Here is a 12,058-nt window from a genome sequence, read left to right as displayed (position 1 = left end):
AGGAACTAGCAAAGTAGCCTACATAGCTCTGACCTTTCTTGCAAGTAGACATCTGTTTTGCAAGTATCTTTGCAATCAGCTGTGCTGACATTAAACAGTTTTTATGCAGGAAGAAATTCTGAGTAATGAGACAGCACCAACTATTTCATGACATAACCTGAAAGACTTCAGAGAACTGAGGAGCTCCTACGCAGCCGTAGCTGATGAGGGCCTTGTAAACCTTGACTAAAAACAGCAGTTTCCACTCAGAACATCCCCTTTCTCTCTGATCATGCTGTAGGGTTCATGTAAAACCTGTTTATACCTTCAGATACAGAATGGAGCTGGTGGGTCTACTGAGCAACATGAACAAGCCATGTTAACCCTCAACATGGAGTAGAAAACCTTCAATTCTTAAAACCAGGAGACACAGTCAACTAAAAATGTACATTTCAACAGGTGTGAGACTGTACTCAAATCAAAACCTGACAAAATTATTTCTTCATGTCAGCAACATGAAGGACTCAAACATTACTGGAAAACTGTGCTGTCTAGCAAAAAAAAAACAAAAATCAAACAAGTACTTAGATACACGAATAGCTTTCATGGGTGTATCTGAGCAGATGAATCAACTCTTAATCATACAGCATTTAAATGTACTGGAAACCAGTGTGTGTGTGGACTGACACCTACAAAAAAGGTGGTTTTTTTGTTTTTTTTCAGCAGTCTATTAAAACAGGAAAAAGGGGAGAGAGGATTTAACTACTGAAAGTAACAAGGAGGTCACAATATAAAACCACAAGCTGTGAAGCAATAAGTATTTTCTCTGTTTTCTAGACACATTTGATTTTTGACCCAGCTTATTTTTGTAACTCTTAAAATAGCACTTTGGTGCTGCAGAAAAGGAAAACCCAGCCTGAGAAGTACTGTATAATGCATTTCCAAGTAAAGGCAAGAAAACGTACCAGCATGAAACTGCCTGGTTTCCATCTGGAATTGGATATATAATCCTATCCACTAAAATTAAAACGACTGAATTCAAACTTGGATGAGTGCAGGGGAAGGTTATGAGGTAACAGCACACGAGAGGGTGGAGAGATGGCAGAGAAATCCATGCCTCCCACACCAGGAAGAAAGATGGCTTAGTAAGGGTAACATCACAAAAACATCACACCAACAACTGCATCAAGGAAATGCACTAAAGGGAGTAAATAAAACAAAGGGAATATACATATTGCAGCTAAAATAAATCCATCTCAATGGTAAATGTTTGCAAAATAGAGGTTAATTTAGGTTTAAAACCATAGCAAGTTTTACAACTTTCTCTCTGGAGTGATGATTAGGTGGACCAAGAACAGTCTGAGGTGATGGCAATGGGATCCCTATAGGAACAAGAGACACAAAATAGGCTGGTGCAGCACTAAGCATGGCAAGTTACTGTATTTGTGAGAGGAGACCCTTAAGAGCACAGTTTTTGCACCAATGAAATTGAAGAATGCTCTTCTGCTTTCATGAATCAATTCCTTATTTGATTTCCTTTGCTGCAAGTGACCAAAACAGCAAAGAATTTCCACAGGTATTGGTTAGTTCCAATACTCAAAGGAAAACAGGCCAAAATTCCCCTGAGTATTTTTAATTAGATTTATAAATTGAATATAGCTTGCTGATAAACAGGTATTTCACAAGCTTGATTCAAAAAGTAGGAAGTTTCTTTTACAGATGCTGTTGCCCAAGATCATCTTTCCACTGCATTTTTGTTGCCATATGTTTTGCAGTTAATTGTAACTGCCAAATCCAGTTTAATTTCCATAATATAAATGAAAAAAACCACCGAGGGAGTAAAATATTGATAGCAGGATTAAGACAAAACTGCCTAGGATAAAAGCTACATGCAACACACAGCAGAAAAGCAACAGATCAACTAGTCACAGTGGAGTTCCATAGGTGGGTTCTTGTGACTTTCTTGGTACCAGTCTTTTAGCATATCATTAAAATCATGACATACCAACAGTATAGACTGTTCCTTACACACTGATGATGGATTTTCAGTGCTGATAATGGCTCTATAGTTACTGATTTTAGTGATAATTTAATACCAAATTAGTAGAAAAATCCAATAATTACCAGATTAAAGACTATATAAGCAAGGGCCAAAACACAAACTTGCTCTGCTTTTGCTTCTGATCCTAAGCAGAAGTCTTCCTTTAGCAAAGAGGATATTTTAAAGAACTATCTTTAAAGCCAGTTAGCAGGCATAAGATGTATTTAGTTCACTTAAGGGGAAAAAACTGGAAAAAGTCTTACTCTTTGTATCCAGCTGAGCACGATACTTCTCAAATCCCTTGAGTCGAACTCGTTCTCCCAAGAGCTGAAGAAACTCCTCAAAGGCTGGACCTGCTGATTCATTATTATACATTTCCTCTTCTGTGCTTTGCCCAGCTTTGCAGTACATGATGCCCACCTTCAGCTGGTAACTTAACTGCAAATTGGAAAGGATGAAAATCATGTATCCTAACTTTATCCTACTGAATTTGATTCACCTGTTTATTAAGGCCATAATTCATAAAGAAAAAGTACATTATCAAATGTTAATCTCAAATGTTAGTCTAGTTCCAAACACTCACTGCTTTCCACCACAACTGCCTCAGTGACTGTGTACTTCCTCTGAAGTCATCAAAATGTTTTCTGAGGTGAGACAAACATTCATGTTCTTTTATTTTCATTTATTTTGCAAATGGTGAATGTCTTACACTGAGCCACATGGAAAGCACTGGCAGAGCAATGCCAGGAGCTTGAGTCTCACTCTGAGGATGGTGCCATGGTTCTTATCCCCTGCTCAACACCCCATGCAGGAGGGTAAGGCACAGCACATGCTGATTTCTGTAACAAGTGACAAAACTTTCCCACACTTCAAAGAGTAGATGAAAATTATTCACTTCGTAGTTCATTCAACTTTCAGCTGAGAGAGTCCATGGCATTCAGCTGGCCTTCTCCAACTTAAAAATGAGTAAAAAAGAATGCAGCTAAACTGAGAAACCCTGGAAATGCCTTAAAGAGAGTATTTACTGGCACAGAACTTAAAATCTATTTGTGCTTTTTAAATATCAAATTAGAGGAAAACTGGAAGTAAAGTTCCTAATACAGAAGAAACTGAAGATGTGAATTAAGTTGTGGTTTGTTTGTTTTTTTTTTTTACACAACCATAATTTTGATACTTCAATGCAAACTGTTCCCAACAACTCCAAATTGAATCACACACAAAAAGGACATCTGTGTCCTTTGTATCTTGTCTACAGAAAGAGAGGTTTTTGAAGGAAAGAGAGCAGCACCCACAACCATTTATTGCTGTCTCCAAAATCTGTTTCAGAAGCAGGAACTCTGACTGGCAGAGGGCAAATGCAAGCCTTTGCATTTATGCATGGAACTCATCTACTGAAAATGCAAGGTAAATAATCTCTCTTCCCACGAATTTTTGCAGAAATACCAAAATCTGCCAGACCAAAATCACAAAAAAGCCTGTATCAAAACTGGCATGAGATTTGCAAGTTTGGGCTTGCAACTCACAGGTCAGTGGGAAGTGAAAACAGTAATTTGCAAGGGCACTGGAAGCAAAGTCATCTAAACAAACTGTGATTTGCTCTTAAAGCTTCTCTCACAGTTTAGGAGACAAAAGCTTTAGGAACTTAAAATGAAACTAGTTTGTTTTATTATATTTATGGTGGGAGACTTAAAAAGCCCTCAGAGAAGTGGTTCTGCTCAGCCTGAAAATAAAGTTAATTTTAAATTTTAAAATAAAAAACCTCTGAAAATTGTGACTTTACTGTACTGTTTTATTACCAAGAATGATCAGTGCTAAAGTATAAGCAGTAGGAAAATAAGATGGGAAAAAAAGGCCAAAGACCAATCTGGCTTTAGAAGTTGAAGAAGTTAAGTTTCATTTTCCCTCTCCAGAATGTCCCTCATAAGCTGACACCATGACTAACATCATACCTGATTAACAACTTTTAAAAATGCCCAAATTTCTTATGATAAAATATAAGTACAGCACAGATTCATGGAATGGTTTGGGTCAGAAGGGACCTTAAAGATCATCTGGGTCCAAATTCCCTGGGCATCTCCTTTGGGCTTTGGTGTATTGTTTCTTTCTCCTTTTCTCTCATTGTTAACTACCTGCACTTTCAGCAATAGAGACCCAACCAAAGCCATTCACCTGTGAGAAGAATGCATATTTTACAGTGTATTTGAAGATATTTATTGTTAAAACAAATGTGTAATATACACAACTTAATTATTATGATTATTTCATGTTCCCATTCACAAAAAAACAAAACCACCATCAGTGTATGCAATGCTCAGAATAATCCAAACCAGAGATGGATGTCTGTCTTTTTGTTATTATTTGTAAAATATTCTGCATGATGGATGTTTGATTAAGAGTCAAGGGAGTCAAGGAACCTAGGTGAGGTTTGTGGGGGCATTTTTATGATCTCTGCTTAGGCAGGGACTCCATGATCTCAGTGCAGCTTCAGTGTCTCACAGCAGCCAAGCTCAGCAGCTTTGCTCTGACAGAGAACCTGGACCAGCTGAGATGTGGGAAGAGAGGAGAGGAAGGTGGAGTGGAGAGAGGTGGCACTGCTGCTGCTCCTGCCAGGACATTCCACATCCTCTGCAGCAGATCCTGTCTTGGACCAACCTTTCAGGAAACACTGGTGCTGAGATTTGCTCTCTGCCCATTCCCTGGAAGTACGATGGATGGAATTGTTTCATGGGACCACAACACCTGAGTTACAGTAGCTTCTAACAGTTTTATTTAGACAAGTTAGGACAAAAAAAGCCTATTCTCACCAAGCACACCTACACTATTTAAGCTTCAGTTTTGGGTGAAGGAGTTCTGTTTGAGAGTATAGACATGAATGGGATCAGCAGCACCCAAGAACAAACAAACAACTGTCCCTCATTGTTTTGAAAATGTCAGCCTAAGGAATTAAATAAGTATGCAAGGAGCAGGACATACCTACTAGCTGTGGTTTTACATTTGCTGAACTTTAAAAAAAATTTCCCAAGGACGACACAAGAAAGTATTTCTAACCAAAACCAAAGCAGATTTGAGGGGGAAAAAAAAGCATGCAGTCCCAATTGCTACACCTGCTTCTGATAAAACCAGGGGCCTCATGTGTTAACTGCAAATAAAAGCTAAAAAAAGGAAGCAGAAGGATGAATGCCACTGTGGTAAAACTTCTAAGGCAGCAGCTTCATTTTAATAATCTGAGAGTATTTACATATTTATATATGTGGGAAAAGTGCACTTCAAATATTTGTCTAGGACTCAGAGTGGAAAGCATATCTGGGATTAACCAGTCAGCAAGTTTATATTATAATTGTGGAATTATATTAAAAACTGACATTTCACAGTATTTCTGTGAACAGGAAATTGCCATAAACTTCTACTGGAATAAATGAGCAGTTGCCCTGATATTCAAATTTTTAAATCATATTTGGAAGTAAACCTGAAGTAAGTTACCATGCACTCTGCATTCGAGGCAAAGATTAGAGGATGGTAATTAGCCAGGAAGCTGGGACAGCCCTAAAGAATGATTGGATTGCTTTTTAACACAGAAGCATTCAAATGAGTGCATTTTTCATGAAGCAAAGAAATGAACAGTGAGGTGATGAGCACCATGGGCCATATGTACACAAGAGATGTTACCAATCTAAGGGAAATAAGGAACATGCAATTTGATGTACAAGAACAGTACAAAATAGTAGCAGGAAGAATATTCCCTTTCTGACATTGGATGTCATAGGCAGATACTGAAAGAGTAGAGAGACAGATCAACCATAAAAATGGAATAAGAAATTCAATGAACATATGTTGCAGTGAAACTTGAAAAGTGCAATCTGTTTAGTTTATCATAAACAAGACCAACAGATAATTTAATCACTGCATACAAAAAACCTTTACTGGAAAAAAAAATTCAGCAAAAATTAATCTTAAGATGTAGCAGAGAATGGGATCAGAAATTTGGAAGCCAAAAAGCAGAAAAATTCCAATAAACAACTGTAAATACTAAAATATGGTAACAACCAACTGCTTTAACACGTCACCCAAATACAGAAAAGATTGTAATCCTCTTGTAATCAAAACTGGTGCGTGACAGTTTGTCTCACTGAAGGGGTTACTATGTGGAATGTAATGGCTATGACAGGCTAAGGTCACTTTGTTGTCTTCTTAAATTTACAAAACATCTTATTTGCTCTATCAAGCAGGCACCTGCTCATGCTGTAATGAAACAAGTGTGACACTCAGCAAGAAGCAATGATAAACATTCTGTGCACCTAATTAATAGAGCAGCTGTTTCCCAAATTTTGTTAGCTTGGAATTGATAAAAAAATGCAGCTTCTAATTAGTACAGAGTGTGCTTATCTTTTTCTGTTAGAAGTGTCAAACTGTTTCATTACCACAAAAGCAAAAAATACTTTGATGTAGAGAATACAGTTTTAACTATTGCTTCTCCTTAGTGATTTTTTAAAGTTTAAGTAGCAACAGAAAACTATACAACACACGATACTGTGGAAATTAAATGACTATATTAAATAAGGATCATTTAATCTCATACTTTTAGAAATAATCAACTTCTCAAGCAAATTGTTACACTACTTTTCAAATTAGGTATTTACTAGAAAAAAAAATTGGAATTTATGTTTTCAAATAGAAATTTCTGCTGGCTTTTTTCTTTGTGAAATTTTTCCCACCTATACTACAGAGTTTGCAGGTTCTTGATGGGCATATCTGGAAGGTACTGATCCTTAAATTCAAGGGCTCACTTGAAAAACACTGAATTAAATTCCATTTTCTCCTCTGAAGAAACACAGAATTATGGAGAGAGATTGAAAGAAAACCCATGCCTGGAAAACCTGACTGAAAGAAGGGCAGGTTAGGTTTAGGCTCATAAAACAAATCATAATGAATGAATACATGAATATTTGGAATCACTGCTCTGATCATTTAAGGAAAGCACTCAGGCCTTCAGCTTTTTAGGAGGTCATCCTGTGAAAAAGAACAGTTATACTGAGGAGCATTAGCATCTACATATTCCATCCATCTATTAACAGACTGTAGAGTAAACCCACTCAACTTTGGGTTCACTTGCTCATAGTGTTCTCTGCAAGAGCTAATAAGCACATGCAGGAGACACACCTGACACAGACTATACTTGAATTTCCAACAAGACATTTAACAATGCTTTTTCTTCAGAAAGTCTTAAAAACTCTAAATAGCCATGGAATAGAAAAGGGAACTTACTTAGATGTGTAAGAGCAGAAAATACATAAAGGAACTGAAAAAATGATCAGTAGACTAAGGTAGGGATCTGAACTTGGACACAAAGTGTTTCCAAGACACTTCAGCATTCTGATAGAGGTGAGGAATAGTAAGGGAATTGTTTGCTAACATTACTTTAGTCATTAGTCATTACATTTATGATCGGGTGACCCGCCTGGTGGATGAGGGGAAGGCTGTGGATGTGGTCTACCTGGACTTCAGCAAAGCCTTTCACACCATCTCCCACAGCATCCTCCTGAAAAAGCTGTCAGCCCACAGCTTGGACAGGAGCACCCTGTGCTGGGTTAGGAACTGGCTGGAGGGCCGGGCCCAGAGAGTGGTGCTGAACGGGGCTGCATCAAAATGGCGGCCGGTCACTAGTGGTGTCCCCCAGGGATCAGTGTTGGGCCCAGTCCTGTTCAATATCTTCATTGATGATTTAGATGAGGGGATTGAGTCCATCATCAGCAAATTCACAGATGACACTAAGCTGGGGGGAGTGTGGATCAGCTGGAAGGCAGGAGGGCTCTGCAGAGGGACCTGGAGAGACTGGAGAGTTGGGATGATTCCAATGGGATGAGGTTCAGCACAACAACCCCGTGGGGAGCTCTAGGCTGGGCACAGTGGCAGAAAGGGACCTTGGAGTCTGGATTGCCAGGAAGCTGAAGAGGAGCCAGCAGTGTGCCCAGGTGGCCAAGAAGGCCAATGGCATCCTGGGCTGGATCAGGAACAGCGTGGCCAGCAGGTCCAGGGAAGGGATTCTGCCCCTGTGCTCAGCCCTGGTGAGGCCACAGCTTGAGTCCTGTGTCCAGTTCTGGGGCCCTCAGCTCAGGAAGGAGATTGAGGTGCTGGAGCAGGTCCAGAGAAGAGCAAGGAGGCTGTGAAGGGATCCAGCAGAATTCCTGTGAGGAAGGGCTGAGGGAGCTGGGGGTGTTGAGGCTGGAGAAGAGGAGGCTCAGGGGAGACCTCATCACTCTCTCCAACTCCCTGAAAGGAGGTTGGAGCCAGGGGGGGGTTGGACTCTTTTCCCAGGCAACTCTCAGCAAGACAAGAGGGCAGGGTCTCAAGTTGTGCCAGGGGAGGTTTAGGTTGGAGATGAGAAAGAATTTCTTTCTGGAGAGGGTGATCAGGCATTGGAATGGGCTGCCCAGGGAAGTAGTGGATTCTCCGTGTCTGGAGATATTTCCAAAGAGCCTGGATGTGGCACTGAGTGCCATGGGCTGGGAACCACGGGGGGAGTGGATCAAGGGTTGGACTTGATGAGCTCTGAGGTCCCTTCCAACCCAGCCAATTCTATGACTCTGTGATTAGTCTACAGAACTGGAGTTGAGAACTGGCTATAAGAGCTACCAAAGAACTTATGATAGTAGATAACTGGGTAAAAGAATGGCAGATGAACCTTAGTCTCTTTTAAAATAAACTGAAATAGATAATTGCCATAATGTTAATGTAAAAATTTAGGCAGAGAGCAATGAACTGGATTGTATAAATACCAAATATTCTGCAAAACTTGGGGGAAAGACATGCAATGTAACTCTACAAGATGATAAGGCATGTTAATAGACTGACTCATTGCTTAATGCTAGAAGGCAATTTTTCATTTCATGGCAGTAATCTGACAACTTAATACAATGTCTCATTCTGTAAATCTGTACTTACCCCTTGTTCATCCAGCTTCATAAGCTGTTCTGTGACTTTTGGAGTGTTGAAGGCCAGCCTTAGGCAATGGATATTCAGCTCAGGAACGACGTACTCCAGAACTTCTTTCAGGGGAAGTCCCCTTGCTGTGCAATGCTTTGCAGTGGAAGGGATAGCATCTTCCAGCACTGAGCCTCGTAATGTCATAAGCTAAACACAGAAAACAAAAATAACTTATACTGAATTATGCACTAAGATGATTAGCAATGGCAGTGGAGCAAAACTTACTATTTTTCGAGTTCTCAATAGAGATTGAAGACATTAAGTAACTTGCATTGTGTGAAGCAGACACTGATATGCAAAATGTCACTCATTCTGACAGCCAGAAGTAGTCAGAATATTTGAAATTATTCCAGAGATTTACACTTCACAGGAAGTTAATACTTGGAGGATTAGCAGTAGTATTTTGAGCAGAACATTTCAGGAAATATAAAAGTATGCTTCTTAGATCTATCCACTGCCAGGTATGAAAGTGGAGCAAGCATTTTTCCTACTTTTTGCTTACTTCTAGCCAATACAGCTCCACTAAGTTTCTCAGGCTTTAATCAAAACAATCTCCACAACTTTCCTCTGTACTGGATATCACAGAATAGCCCACTCACTGATGCACTTACTTGTATGCAGTGTAATATAAACACAAGGTAAGGAGATTCCTGGATCATATAGAAGGCAGAAATCTATTACCATTGCTGAAAAGCACACTGATCCCACACATACCACCTGGTTTTCTCTGCTCACTTGTAGTTTCTTTTACTATCATTACTGAAATGCCTACCTCACTGGTTCTGAATATGATCCTGTAGTTGTACTGAGGTCCATTTTCTTTGATTTCCTCTGGCTTCTCTCTCCTTATACTCACAGCTACTGGACCCAGGTTCTCATCTGCTCCAAAATAATTCCAGTGTTCTTGCATTAAAGAAAAAAAAAGGAACACACAAATAAAACCTCTTACTTTCTTATTTCTTACACTTAAATTACATTTTCATGCTTAATCACTATATTGGAAATAAATAAGAGCATATCTTCAGTGGTATCAGGATTTCATTCTCCTGCTTCAATTCTCTAGTGAGCTGTTTATACAAGGCTGAAATTCAGCACTGCATCCCTGCTTAAATAGGCCTAAAACTTACACTGGCTCTTGTATCAAAATCTGTTCCATTCACATTGAGCTGAATAAGTACAATTAGTTTAACCTCCCCTAAAGATAAAAAAAGGAAGCCCTATGCCATGAGGGAACCTCCCCACTCTATGTTACAGTGGGAGCAGGAGACAATTGCAGTCAGCAAAGGATGAAATGCGTATTTTTGTATGGAAAAAGCAAAACAACCAAACAAGTTAATTATAAAAATGATGAAACTGTTCAGAGCAATCAAACGTGTAGTATCACAGAAAAATGAAGTACAAGAAACGAAGTGGTGGGCCTAAATACTTAACACTGAACTGCTGAAGATCCCTAAGAATAAATTTAAAGTGCTAAGAGTTAAATCTAAAACTAGCCTAGCTGTGAAGGTGAGAAAACACAGGGCTGGAGAAATTGCTCACTATCTGAACAGGAATTTATTTGAGATACATTTTTGTATTCATAGAATCATTAAGGCTGGAATATATTCATTGAACTATGTGTATGTAAAGCCAAGCTTTAAATGAAAATAACATCATAAAAGTGCATTTGCAAAAATTAAAGCTCAACAACTTCACATATTGATGCTGAAGGCTTTTTTAATGAGCCTCCTGAGCGTTATGAACTCTTTGGAGTGATGACAGAGGTACATCACCATGAATAGAGCAACATACAAAACCTGCACACATCTCAAATGACAACCACTGAATTTAAGCATAAACACCTGGGAGGAAAATTTAAGAGAAACTGTCAAAAAACAGCCAAGCCTGGTATAAGAAAAATAAGTCCCATGTCATCACTCTCCATATGCTGCATACATGAATGAATTTACATCTGTACAAAAGCAGAAAGACCTATCTGAAGGTTCAACAACTCAAAGAAGAAATCTAAAATTCAGTGGAATGAAAAAGGATGTAACAGCCCTGAAATGAAACACAACTACAGTGCCTGAACTACCATTTCTTAATCTTAAAAAAAAAAAACAACAAAAAAACAACAAACCAATTTTAAAAGCAGTTAAATATGAGCTATGCTGGTCTAAAGATAAAATGTAAAATATTTAAATACTATCAAAAATTGCATCTTCAAAGATACCAAAAATAGAAATTGAAACAGACTCCATACAAAGTGAACAGAAGTCGTTTTACTAATGAATAATCACTTGTGGTGTGAAAAATTTGAGGGCCTCATTTTTTATTCTATTTTTTTTTCATACTTATTCTCACTGTTTCTCACCACGCTTTCCTCCAACACACTAAATGCTTTTAAACTTGGTGCTCTTTCTGAATTTACCTGTGCCCTACAATGATACTTTTGTCTTCACTCCTTTGGGGCTCTATTCTCTTCCCTGGTATCTGGTATTTTGTTACCCTTTCCTCAGTGTTTTCCATTTCAGAGCATGCAAAATAAAACCAAACCATGCTCACAGCATTACCAAGCTTGCTTTCCACCAAATTCCTTTGCAAGTCCTCATAAGCCAGTACTCTGCACAGAGGTAATTAAGAATCAGAAATTCTTTTAATATCTTGTGGAATATCCTGTAAATATTGGCATAAGTTTTGGGTGGCTGAATTAGGCACGAGTGAGGAAATGATGAATAAATTAGACAGTCCACATAAACCCAATTAAATCTGTATTCTACTCTGCTGTAAGAGCCCTGTAAATGCCACAGACATCATGTGCTGTTTAAAAACCCAAACCATCTTATTGGCACCCAAGCTCTTCTCCTGACAATGAGTAAGTTGCTTTTTTTGTTTGTAGCTCACCAGTTTAAGGCAGAGATGATCAACGCAGATGAAGCACAGTCACTGAGGATGTGAGATCACTTTTCTGTCAGCAGATCACACAGATCACAAAACCTGCAACAGCTTGGTCACCTCCATACTCACCCACTTCAGGACTTAAAAATACCTACGAACTTCTGCTTAAACAATAGAAAA

At 38.8% G+C, this 12,058-nt stretch overlaps 1 protein-coding gene across 5 annotated transcripts in view; it reads right to left on the bottom strand.

Moving 5' to 3' along the window:
* SIPA1L1 (signal induced proliferation associated 1 like 1) overlaps positions 1-12,058 on the bottom strand; it is a 228,744-nt gene that overhangs the window by 85,052 nt on the left and 131,634 nt on the right. For all 5 annotated transcript variants that reach the window (XM_030451666.1, XM_030451665.1, XM_030451669.1 and 2 more), the window contains 3 exons: positions 9,774-9,904; positions 8,960-9,148; positions 2,284-2,458 (listed from right to left, as the gene is read on the bottom strand). In XM_030451666.1, coding sequence (XP_030307526.1) covers positions 2,284-2,458; positions 8,960-9,148; positions 9,774-9,904 — 495 coding nt within the window. The remainder of the gene's footprint in view (positions 1-2,283; positions 2,459-8,959; positions 9,149-9,773; positions 9,905-12,058) is intronic.

Source organism: Calypte anna, chromosome 5A, assembly GCF_003957555.1.
Source record: "Calypte anna isolate BGI_N300 chromosome 5A, bCalAnn1_v1.p, whole genome shotgun sequence".
In the NCBI taxonomy this organism is placed as follows: domain Eukaryota; kingdom Metazoa; phylum Chordata; class Aves; order Apodiformes; family Trochilidae; genus Calypte; species Calypte anna.
Note: the sequence above shows the minus strand (reverse complement) of the source record. Positions and strands in the feature narration are given on the sequence as shown.